The sequence below is a fragment of the Phocoena phocoena genome, chromosome 15 (genome assembly GCF_963924675.1).
Source record: "Phocoena phocoena chromosome 15, mPhoPho1.1, whole genome shotgun sequence".
Lineage (NCBI taxonomy): Eukaryota > Metazoa > Chordata > Mammalia > Artiodactyla > Phocoenidae > Phocoena > Phocoena phocoena.
The window spans coordinates 72,747,134-72,757,880 of NC_089233.1; the positions used below are offsets into that span (position 1 = coordinate 72,747,134).

At 52.7% G+C, this 10,747-nt stretch overlaps 1 protein-coding gene across 1 annotated transcript; it reads right to left on the minus strand.

Moving 5' to 3' along the window:
• Nucleotides 1-3,304: 3,304 nt before the first annotated feature.
• TP53TG5 (TP53 target 5) lies at nt 3,305-6,906 on the minus strand. The gene is made up of 6 exons (XM_065893300.1): nt 6,859-6,906; nt 6,498-6,572; nt 6,167-6,297; nt 4,119-4,625; nt 3,781-3,902; nt 3,305-3,402 (listed from the first exon to the last, which is right to left on the minus strand). The coding sequence occupies exons 1-6, from the start codon at nt 6,904-6,906 to the stop codon at nt 3,305-3,307; spliced, it is 981 nt and encodes a 326-aa protein (XP_065749372.1).
• Nucleotides 6,907-10,747: the final 3,841 nt, after the last annotated feature.

Sequence of the window (10,747 nt, forward strand, 5' to 3'; positions counted from 1 at the left end):
TAGCTGGTGCTCAGAATAGTTTATAACCCGCAAGAAGGACGGGAAAGGAGAAAGGGATGTCTAGCTCAGAGGGTGCCTCTAACCCGTAGTTCTAGTCAAGCCTGTCCAGATCAGAGCCACGTGGGGGTCAGAATGGCAGCCAGCAGGCACCAGTGAGGCGGGAAGCTCCAGGTCCCCGTGAGTCTTACGTGAGGCACAGCTCAAACAGGTTAAGTTCCCCTGGAAGCAGAGTCTTAGACTCTCTTCAACAACTCCCAGATCAGGGTAGCTTCCTTCTCGCAGTCCCCGGGGGCAGTCAGCCTGTAACCCAGGGACTACAGCCTCAGGGGCAGGGGAAGGAGAGGCCAGTTCTGGGCACAAGAGAGGTTCTTTGTGGAGAGGGAATTAAGAGCTACTGCGTGCTTGAGGTTTTCTGTAGGCAAGTAGCAAAGGATGGTAGAACAACATTGAAACAAGGGGAGTAGAGGGAGCTGAGAGTTTTAATCCCTGACCTGCCTACCTGGCCAAGCCAGGGAGACTTCTAGGGGCCCAGTGTTAGAAGGCTTTAGAGAGCTGCACTGGAGTGCAAGCTTAAGTCCTGGAGTCCCATTACCAGCTCTGAGCCCTTGGATAAGCTACTTAACCTTTTCCGGGTTGAACTTCCCTGAGTTTTTGTGAGGATTCAGTGAGATGTCATAATGTAAAGCATTTAGTGCTGTGCCTGACCTGTAAGAAAGTGATCCATGAATCTAAGCAGTTAGAATTATGGGACGGCTGCCCCCTTCCCATTTTACAGAGGAGATATCTTTCTTCAAAGCCTCAACTGTTAGGTGGGGGACAGGCTTGCCCATGACCTAGGTACAGCCACCAAGCATTGAGCTCCTACGTGCCATGCACTGTAAAGTGATTTATGTTTCTAACTTAACCCAATGAGATAGGCACCACCGTTTTCCCCATTTTGCAGACAATGAAACTGAGGCTTAGGAGTAAACAGCTTTCCCCAGCATCAAACAGCTGATAAGAAGCTGGGCCTGTCTGCCTCAGCAACCTCATCCCCATTCATATACCAATCATGTTTAACTGGTACATGGCCCAGATTGGGAGAGGGACAGTCTCCGGGATCCAGATGCTGTTTTGTGAATGAACATAAGATTGGCTTTTGAAACAAGCAGCTGGTTCCCGAAAGGTGGGCAGTTAGGCAGCTGCTCATAAGTGAGAAACAGCGCCAGTACTGGCTTTATTACAGCAAGGAGGCCTGGAAAAAAGGCCGAATGTTCAACGTCCCACAAACTGGTTTCAACTACATCAAGCCTGATGTGCCCAAAGCCCTCTGGAATGGCTATTAGTATCCCTCTTTTAATAAACAGATGGAATAGGCTCTGAGAGGTCGTGTGACTTGTTAAAATTCAAACATTAAAAAATTTCCCCCAGCTAACTGTTAGGGAGCCATTTCCCCTGCGGTCTCTTATGTCTGAGATTATGGGTTGCAGCATCCTGCCCAAATCAGGATCTGACTGAGCCCTGAAGAGGGGCCTCGGGTTGAAGTGGTTAAACAATGGGAGAATGGTAGTGGGGAGACCCTAGTTCTGGGATTATGGGAGGCAGGTTGCCTGAGCCTAATGCCAGCAGGTGGAAGGGATAAGGCCGGAAGGAGCGCACTGCTGGGAGTCATTCACATGCATGAGGCCTGCATCCTTGCTTCCCCAGCGGCACCCTGGCCACGCTGGGTCCCAGCCTAGGCACACAGGCTTCTGTCTGCTCACTTGATGGCATTGCCCGTGGGCAGCTGGGGCCCAGCTCTGGCTCCCAATTGGGCAAAGCAGAAGTTGCCAACCTCGCCTAGGCTCAGGCCATTCGGGCCCCCACTTGGGGCTCCCCGGGGAAGGTTCCCATGAAGACTAGTGCATGCCCCCCACCACCACCACACACACAGGGTTTGGCTTTTTGTTTGGGAGTGCCCTGCCCTAATCGCCCGCTGCTAGAGCACGCTGGACAGAACTTTACTTGAAGGTTGATGGAACGGAAGGTGCTTGGGAGGAAAGATCGAGTAGAAGGTTGATGTGATTGATGATGCCCAGCAAGGGAACCGAAATGGAGACTACCCAGGAAATGGGCTGGATTGCAAGCTTCGCGGGAAGACAGCTTGAAGTGAAGGTTACGGGAGTGGAGGTTGCGCGGAGGGGGCGGGGTGGGGTGCTCGGGACGGGAGCGCCGCGCCTGGGTGGCCGCAGGTAGGGAGCGCGCTGCGAGGGGCGTTAGGTCGCCATTCCCGAGGCTGAGCAGTGCGGTGCAGAGCGGTCCAGCGCCAGGCCCCGCTCAGGCTGTTCTCGCGGCCCGGTTTCCGCTGGCGGCCTCCTGGCGGATGCTCAGTCAGGGTGCTGAGCCCCAGTGGAGAGGAGGGGTGCGAGCCGGCCGGTTTAGCGGGAGCCTTTCCCATCCTTCTCTCTCCCTCCCAATCTGAGGATCTCCATCAGTGTCCTGGCTCCCTGGGAGTGAGGGTGGAAGGCTCTGCGCCCCTCGATGGCTCTGCTGCTCTCCCGCGGGCGCCCGCTGCACACAGCCTGTCTCCAGGGGAATACGGAGGACCAGGATCATAGTCTTTGTGCAGAGAAAGCCTGGGCCCCCTCTGTTTTCCTCTCCCCAACTGCATATTCAGGGCCCTGTGGCTCCTACCGGACTCGGGGTTGGAGGATGGACGCGCTGTGTCCCACGGGAGCAGCAGGACGAAGTACCAGTTCCCCGCCTGACTCGGTGCTTTCCGTGACCCAGGCGGGGCACATTTCACATTTCCGGCTGGCATTTATTATTGACACCCGGAGCCGTGATAATCAGGGCGCAATGCACGTGCGTGACGGGCTGGATGCTGAGTTGCACCTTTCCCCCTTCTTCGGGAAATGGAACGGGGAGCAGCCAGGAGACCTAGATTAGAGTTCTTGCTGTGCCACTTCCCAGCGGCGTGAGCCTGCGCAAGACCTTAGCTTCTCGGCGCCGCGGTGGTTTCCTCCTCTCCTTGGCCTGCAGGGCCATTGTGAGGCACCTGGCACCCAGGAAGCGCACAACCAACGCCCCCCTTCTATGACTTCATGGAGAGCACCGCTCAGGAGGCCAGCTTGCAGAGGCGGGGGAGGGGAGCAGCCCGCTTGCTTCTTTGTTACGGCTTCTACACTGACCGTAGGGACCTGGGGATGGAGTGGAATTAACCTGAAGTCGTGATTCACACTCTTCCCCACTCCCCCACCTTACCTCCGCGGAGGGCCTCTTTCCTCCAGCCCCAGATAAAGAGGCAGAGCCAGCGGCAGTATTCTTCAGCGCCATATGGGAGATTTTATTTGTAGACTCGCGAATTTTCCCGCCCATCCCTCCGGTTGAGATGGTTGCGCGATCTCCGCCCTCTCCGCACACCTCTGGCTCCCAAGTTCACACCTGCGAGCAGAGACCTCAGCGTCAGTTAGGAGCTAAGACCGCCCCCAGAGGGCGCTGGCGTCCAGGGAGAGGGCTCGGGGACCAGGGCGCTGCGGTGTCTGGCAGATTGGCGATGCCCGGTTTGCTGAAGGGGCAGCTTCCCATTCAGCTGGACCCCCAGGCCCATCACCCCCTTCCTTTCTTGGGACCTCAGTGGAGGGGCTGGAGTATTTCTACTTTTTCTTTTGCTAAGGAACTTTTGTTCAGAGTAGGTCTTATTTGAGGCACGAATAAATAAAACAAATGCAGAGTTTATCTAAGAGGGGATGAGATGCAGAAGAGCCTTACTTGACCACGCCCCCTCCCCTTAGCCCCACATTTGGAAGTCCCTAAACTCACTCGGACTTCTGTGAGATTCTGAGCCATAGCAGATGGCCCCTCCTGAGGCCTCCAGGCAGTGGATGACCCACCTCAGAACCACACTCCCAGTGCCCTCCTTCCCCAGAGCCCCTACTTGGGTCCTGAGAGGACCCAGCCTGGCCACTGCCCTGCTGTGTGGACTTGGTCAATGGCTTCCGCCTCTCTGGGCTTCCCTCTCTGGGCATGAAGGTAGGGCCTCCCAGCACTGCCAGCCACAGCCCCCAAGACTCTGGATCCTAAGCCCTCTGACTCTGGGCCCAGCTCAGGGCCTGGCTTGGGGCTTGTGTCTCACCCTAGCCTGGCAGTGGCATTGTCACAGCTTGTATGGACGGACCATTGGCAGCTCAAGTGATGCCGAGCAGAGGCGGGTGCAGCAGCGCTTGACCCAGCGCAGGGCGGATGGTCTGCACATCACCCGGGGCCCTGGGAGGTGGACTCGTGTGGGCAGCCCCTCACACCAGGTCCACTGGTCTGCTGTGTCCAGCTGTTTCATGTCCTCCACGGGAGGTCTGTACTGGTGGGTCTTCAGGAAGACGATCCGGGGGTCCGCAGTGGGTGATTGCCGCTCCTGGGCTCCAGGGCCAGTGGGCCGGCCACGACCCTTTGACGTCACGGGGACCTCAGGCTCCGGCCACTCCTCCTCGTGCGGCACTGCTTGCTGTGCCGTGTGCCCCTCCCGCAGTGCCGCCTTGGGCCTTGACTGCTCCGGGTCCTCAGGCTCCCTCAGGGACTCTGATTTCTTGGAGTCCAGTTTCTTGTTGGGACACCCAGCCTCCTGAAGATCTTTGTTATTTTGTTCTACTGTATCCCAGACGTCTTCGTGGCTGGCAGGGAGAGGAGCGGCAGTCAGCAGAGCAAGACCAAGGTCCTGGTCCTCCTGCTAGACCGAGACAGCGGTTCTGCAGTCAGCTCAGGGAGCCTGTCAGGAGAGCTAGAGAGGGCCTGAAAAGAAGCTTCTCCACCACTCAGAGGTCTTGTTCCTGGGGGCAGGGGGTGTGGTGATAAGTCCTGGCAGAAGGGATGTGAGAGGTTGGAAAGGCCTGAGGCAATGGCTAGTAGTTAGGACGCCTAGAAATATACATTGCCTGCCTCGGCCACTAGGTTAGGGCTCTGCCTCTTTGGATTTCAATTGATGGAGTGGACTGGTCCAGTGTTTTGTTTGGATTTCAATTGATGGAGTGGACTGGTCCAGTGTTTTGTTTTTGGGTTTTTTTTTTTTGTTTTCAAATTGTGTTCCAAGAAATCTTAGAAAGTATCTCAAATGACCACCCCCCCACCCCTGGAGGGGCAGGGTGAGGGGCAGGATAGCTTCCCTCCAATGACACAGTTGGGGCTTGGGGACGGAAATTTGAAGAGAGGCTCTGCTGCTTTAAAAAGGCTTGGAAATCTCTGGGACTAGATGATCCTGACCCTTTTGGCTCAGTGTTTCCTGAGCACCTGCATCGAGGAGGACGCCAACTCAGAGGGAGGAGCCAGAGGGGTGGAGTTACCTAGAGGGGTTAGGAGACTTTCCCCAGGGGTGTCTGTCGTAGACCGAGTCCCCTGCAGTGTGGCAGCCCCCGTCCTAGCTGAGTGTGTGTGGAGAGAGAGAGGCCTCAGGCTCAGGATAATGACAATACAGAGGATGGATAATAATGGCCACTGCCGATTGGGTGCCCACTGGGTGTCAGGCCCAGGACCCTCACAACAGTCCTGCAAAGCAGGAGGCAGGGAAGAGGCAGAGTGGCTTGGAGAGCACAGGCTTTGGAGACAAACTGGGGTTCACATTTGCTTCTGCCTCTTACCATCTGTGTGATTCGGGGCAAGAAAGGTAACCTGTCAGAGCCTTAGTTTCCTCATCTGTAAAACTGGGGTAATTCCTTCTACCTAATAGGATTTTTGTGAAGAATAAACTAAGTGGGAAGATGCTTTGCATGGTACCCGGCACTTAGCAGGTGCCTCATGTCAGCTTTCTTAGCATCCTGATGTGACTTGTGAGGAAACTGAGCCTCAGCAGAATGACTGGTTTGCAGGTGGATCTCTGCGTGATGTTGACTTGGGAGAAGCAGGAGGGGTGGCCCCTCGTGCTCAGAGCACCAGGTGGTGGTTAGTCCCGTGGTTGGATTATTGTGACCAGGGTCATGACAACAGCTCTGATATCAGCTGGGAACGGCTTCAAAGCTCTGCCACTTACCAGTCCAGTTAACGGGACAAGTTACAACGTCTCTTGAGCCTCAGCTCCTCAGTAAAATAGGGCTAATAAATAACTACCTTTCTGCCAGAGCCTAGTCAAAATGCAGGTTGCGAAATTCCTTAGCATGGTGCCCGTTCCTAGTAAAGGTGGCTATTGGGCCCATGATAGGGGCCGCGGGTGGGCCATGCTCACCCAGAGGAGACCCTGCGGATCTTCGGAACTCTGAGCAGTGAATTCCAACACCTTTTGGCCAGGTTATGCAGTTCTTGGGTCCGAGGGTTCGAGCTCTCGAGCAGCTTCAAGAGCGACAAGTTTTTTAGCACCTGCCAGGGGCGAGGAGCCAGAAAAACTGAAGCTTCAGCTTTCCTGGGATAGCGTCCCACCCTGCTACCCGGACTTTGGCTCAGCTCAGCTCAGGGCAGGGCCAGGTGACTCCTCCCGGGTCACTTGAATTGGCAGCCAGGAGCAACATTGCATGGGGGCTCAGGCTCTCCTAAGCAGACACCAAAACGGGGCGCCTCACCACTTTAAGTCGGTTCCGCGCAATTACTTTGCTGACAGGCTGCTGTATCTTGTCCCGTGGTTCCTCATCTTGCATCTGACAGAGAGAGAGAGAGAGAGAGAGAGAGAGAATGCTAACACAGTAGGAACCCCCCCGAACGCCTCCATAATGCCTCTCCATTGGGCTGGGCTTGGTGTGACCAACCCTAGACTGGGAGTTTTGTCACCTTGGTTTGGGGGTGGAAACAGGGAGCCCATTCTAACTCTCCTGACCTCCCTTCACCCTTCACCTCTCCCTCTTCCCCCCAGGCTGGAAGGCCCCCATCCTGGGCATGGTTGGACTCTTTGTTGAGACCCCCACTGGGTCCAGTCCCAAATCCAACCTTGGAAACCACTGTATTCTTGAGCCTCTTCTTTGCTGATGGACTCATGCTGGAGCTGTGAGGCCTCAGAGACAGATGGAGCAAGGCACCGCCTGCCCCCTGCCTCTCTCAGCTCAGCCAGCGCTCAGGCTGGGCATCAGGATGATTGTGCTGTGGCTCCCAGGGAGGGGGCTGTGACATCACTGAAATGTGTGACAATGGCAGGGCTGAGTCTCCGAGGAGTATGTGGATGGCAGGGGTGGAGGGTGAGGAGGAAACTCCTGTCTGTGGAGAAACCCGGTAGGCGCCAGGCAGAGGCATATGTTGTCACCATCTCCCTGTGAGGTAGGAAGATTCCCCCATCTTTTTGTTTGCTTGTTTGTTTGTTTTAATAAAGAAGCCAGGGTTCAAAGAAATTAAATAATTTATCCACACAGCTGGATAATGTTGGAGCTGGAAATGTAAGGTCTGACCGTCAACCCATGAAACGTGGGTTCCCAACTATGCTCAATGTTCATTCATGTCACATATGTTGACTGTGTATCTGCTACGTGTTAGGTGTGTTCTAAGCGCTGGATTAAAAAAAAAACAATTCCTGCCATCAAGGAACTTACATTCTAGTGGAGAGTGTGTGTGCTTGTAAAGGTTTAACAATAGGCTCTCTGAAACAAAGTGTGTATATGTGTGTGTGAATGTGTGTTTATCATAAATTTTACTGAAAGAAACCTAATAAAATTCTACACTACTCTTTATTGTGAGTTCGGTACAGCCAGTTTATTCTTACAGTATACTTTTCTTGAATTTTGTCTGACTCTTGCATCCATAGTCAACCTATGGTTATAACTGATGAACAAGTGTAGTTCCAACATGAATGTTGACGTAAGAAAGTGAAAAAGTGAAAGAACGAAGATGTTGGAATTCAACTCATTTCTCAATGACCTGATCGACTTCTTTGCTGTATTAGATGGCAGTTTTCAAATACCGGGAGTATATTTGCTCAGCTTTTTTTGCGTGTGTGTGGCTATTTACAATGTACAGGCATACCTCAGAGATATGGCAGGTTCGGTTCCAGACCACTGCAATACAGCGAGTTACCTGAATCTTTTGGTTTCCCAGTGCATATGAAAGTTATGTTTACACTATACTGTAGTCTATTAAGAGTGCGATAATAGCATTATGTCTAAAAAAAGTACATGCCTTAATTTAAAAATACTTAATTGCTAAAAAACACTGATCATCATCTGAGCCTTCAGCAAACTGTAGTAGCGACATCAAAGGTCACAGATCGCCGTAACAAGTATAATAGTGAAAAAGTTTGAAATATTGTGAAAATTACCAAAATGTGACACAGTGACATGAAGCAAGCAAATGCTGTTGAAAAAATGGCATCTATGGACTTGTTCAACTAGGGTTTCCACAAACCTCCAATTTGTAAATACCACACCGTCTGTGAAGTACAGCAAAGCGAAATAAAGTGAGATCTGCCTGTAGCAGCTATAGACGGGACATATTTACATGTCATCACATTATTAACATTTCCTCCGTTACTTTCTTAAGGCTAGACCGGCGGTAGGCAAATTTCTTCTGTAAGGAGCAAGATAGTAAATACGTTAGACTTTGCAGGCCATGTAGTTGCAGCTACTCAACTGCTCTTGGGATGTGAAAGCAGCCACAGATATGGAAATGAGTGGGCCTGGCTGTGTTGCAATAAAGTTTATTTACAGAAATAGTTGGTGGGCTGGATGCGGCCCATGGCCAACTGCTGGTCTAGACAGTCAACAGAACAATAAATCAAAACCTGAGTTGTCATACTTACCTATTGCTGTGGTGTAAATACTCCTACCAGGGCTGATTTCGAGCTACCAGTGTGATGTCAATGAACGCGGAGTTGAAAAGAAACGCACAGTAGCATGCCATTATATAGTATATATTTCTACCATATTTCTACAGCTGTAAAGATTCTCAAGATCATAGATAATAGCAAAAGGTATTAAAAATTAGAGTTTGAGCATTTTTCACCTTTGTTTTTATCTTTTTTTTAAAATTAATTTATTTTTTATTTATTTATTTTTGGCTGTGTTGGGTCTTCGTTGCTGCACGCGGGCTTTCCCTAGTTGTGGTGAGCGGGGGCTGCTCTTCGTTGCAGTGCGTGGGCTTCTCATTGTGGTGGCTTCTCTTGTTGTAGAGCACGGGCTCTAGGTGCTCGGGCTTTGGTAGTTGTGGCACGTGGGCTCAGTAGTTGCGGTGCACGGGCTTAGTTGCTCTGTGGTATGTGGGATCTTCCCAGACCAGGGCTCGAACCCGTGTCCCCTACATTGGCAGGTGGATTCTTAACCACTGCGCCACCAGGGAAGCCCCTCACCTTTGTTTTTAATATCATTAACTTAATGAAGTTGGTATAATTTAATTTTTAATGATGGCATTGCTTAACAACCAGCCAGCCAAGTTCCTAAAAATGTCATAGGCTTTTGTAAGCCCTCAGAGTCGGTTCTAGCACACTTCTGTTAACGCTGGATGGGAGTAAGTGTGTGGAGAAAAGTAAACAGTGTGGGCCGGAAAGGGAGAACAAAAGTAGAAGCTTTGCTGTATTAAAAAGGATGGAATGGGACCATTTCACCGACAAGATGAGATTTGAGGAGAGACCTGGAGGAGGTGAGGGAAGGGGGAAGGAGTGGCGTCAGGAGATGAGGGCAGAGGCGGAGTCGTGGTGAAGGGCTGGAGACGGATCATGGGAGATTTTAACAGCTCAGGCTGCTCTGAGTAATCTGCCCAGCTGGCTGCATCATTAATCAGAAGAGCTGGTGAGATCCAGCCTCTCGGGCACCGCCTCACTCAGTCAGCCAATCTGGTACCAAATCCACACCATACCCGGGCAGAGGGGCGTGCGTGCATCTGGGGTGCTTAGCTCTGCCTTTTAGGGGTGATGGACCAAGACCAGACTACCGAACAGCTTCTTACATGTACATGCCCTTTATTATTAGGGCAAAGATAAGCGGGTGGTAAAACACTCTGTGGACCAGGAAGAAACCCAGGAGGTGACTTGGGAGGGAAGGCGCGGAGCACAGCCCTGCCCCTCTCCCTCTGCCTCAGCACTCTCCGTGGCTCCTCTGTGCGATTTCAGCTCTTCCTGGACCCTGCTGGACTCTGGTGGGCTGCATCAGGGTCATCTACCCCCGCCACTCAGCACCTGGGCACCAAGGGCCGGGGCCCCGCTGTGCGCTCCCCACTAAAGATGGCACACAGGCCCAGGGGAGAGGTCCTTCTAGAATATGGGTTCCTCAGGGGCAGGGACTTTTGGCTGTTCTCTTCATTGCTAACCCCTCAGAGCCTAGAATAGTACCTGGCTGACAATAGGTGCCCACTAAGTATTTCATGAAAAAGTGAAATAAATGGCGTCACCTATGATAAGGGCTGGGGGCCGGGCGCCGCTAGAACACAGAGGAGCAGTGTGGGGAGGCCAGGGAACTCTTCAAAGAGATGGTGAGAGGAACAAAGGAGGAGTATGGCCTCCAGGCAGAGGGCTGTGGGCTGGGCAGGGCACTCTCAAAAGAGGGGATTTTAAAAGTACAGGTGTGGGAGGGAATTATGGACTGGTGTATGTGCTGGAGTGGAAAGTAGGAGCCCAGAGCGGCGGTGACCAAACCCGGAGGAGTGAGCAAGACACAGACTGCTAAGGGCTTGATCACAGGCTCAGGGGCTTGGAGTTTGTCCTGAGGGTCAGAGCATCCTGGGAGCATTCCAGCAACCGAGGCAACGGGGCTTGATTGAGCTCCAGGGGCTGGCGCGCGCCTCTGCCGTTCTGTTCTAGTCTGTTCTTTTCATCGTCACTCACTTCCCTCCCTTTGGAAGCTTAGGGAGTTCATCCCCAAGGGGGCAGGGCATTCTCCCTGACCAGACATTGTACCCCAGC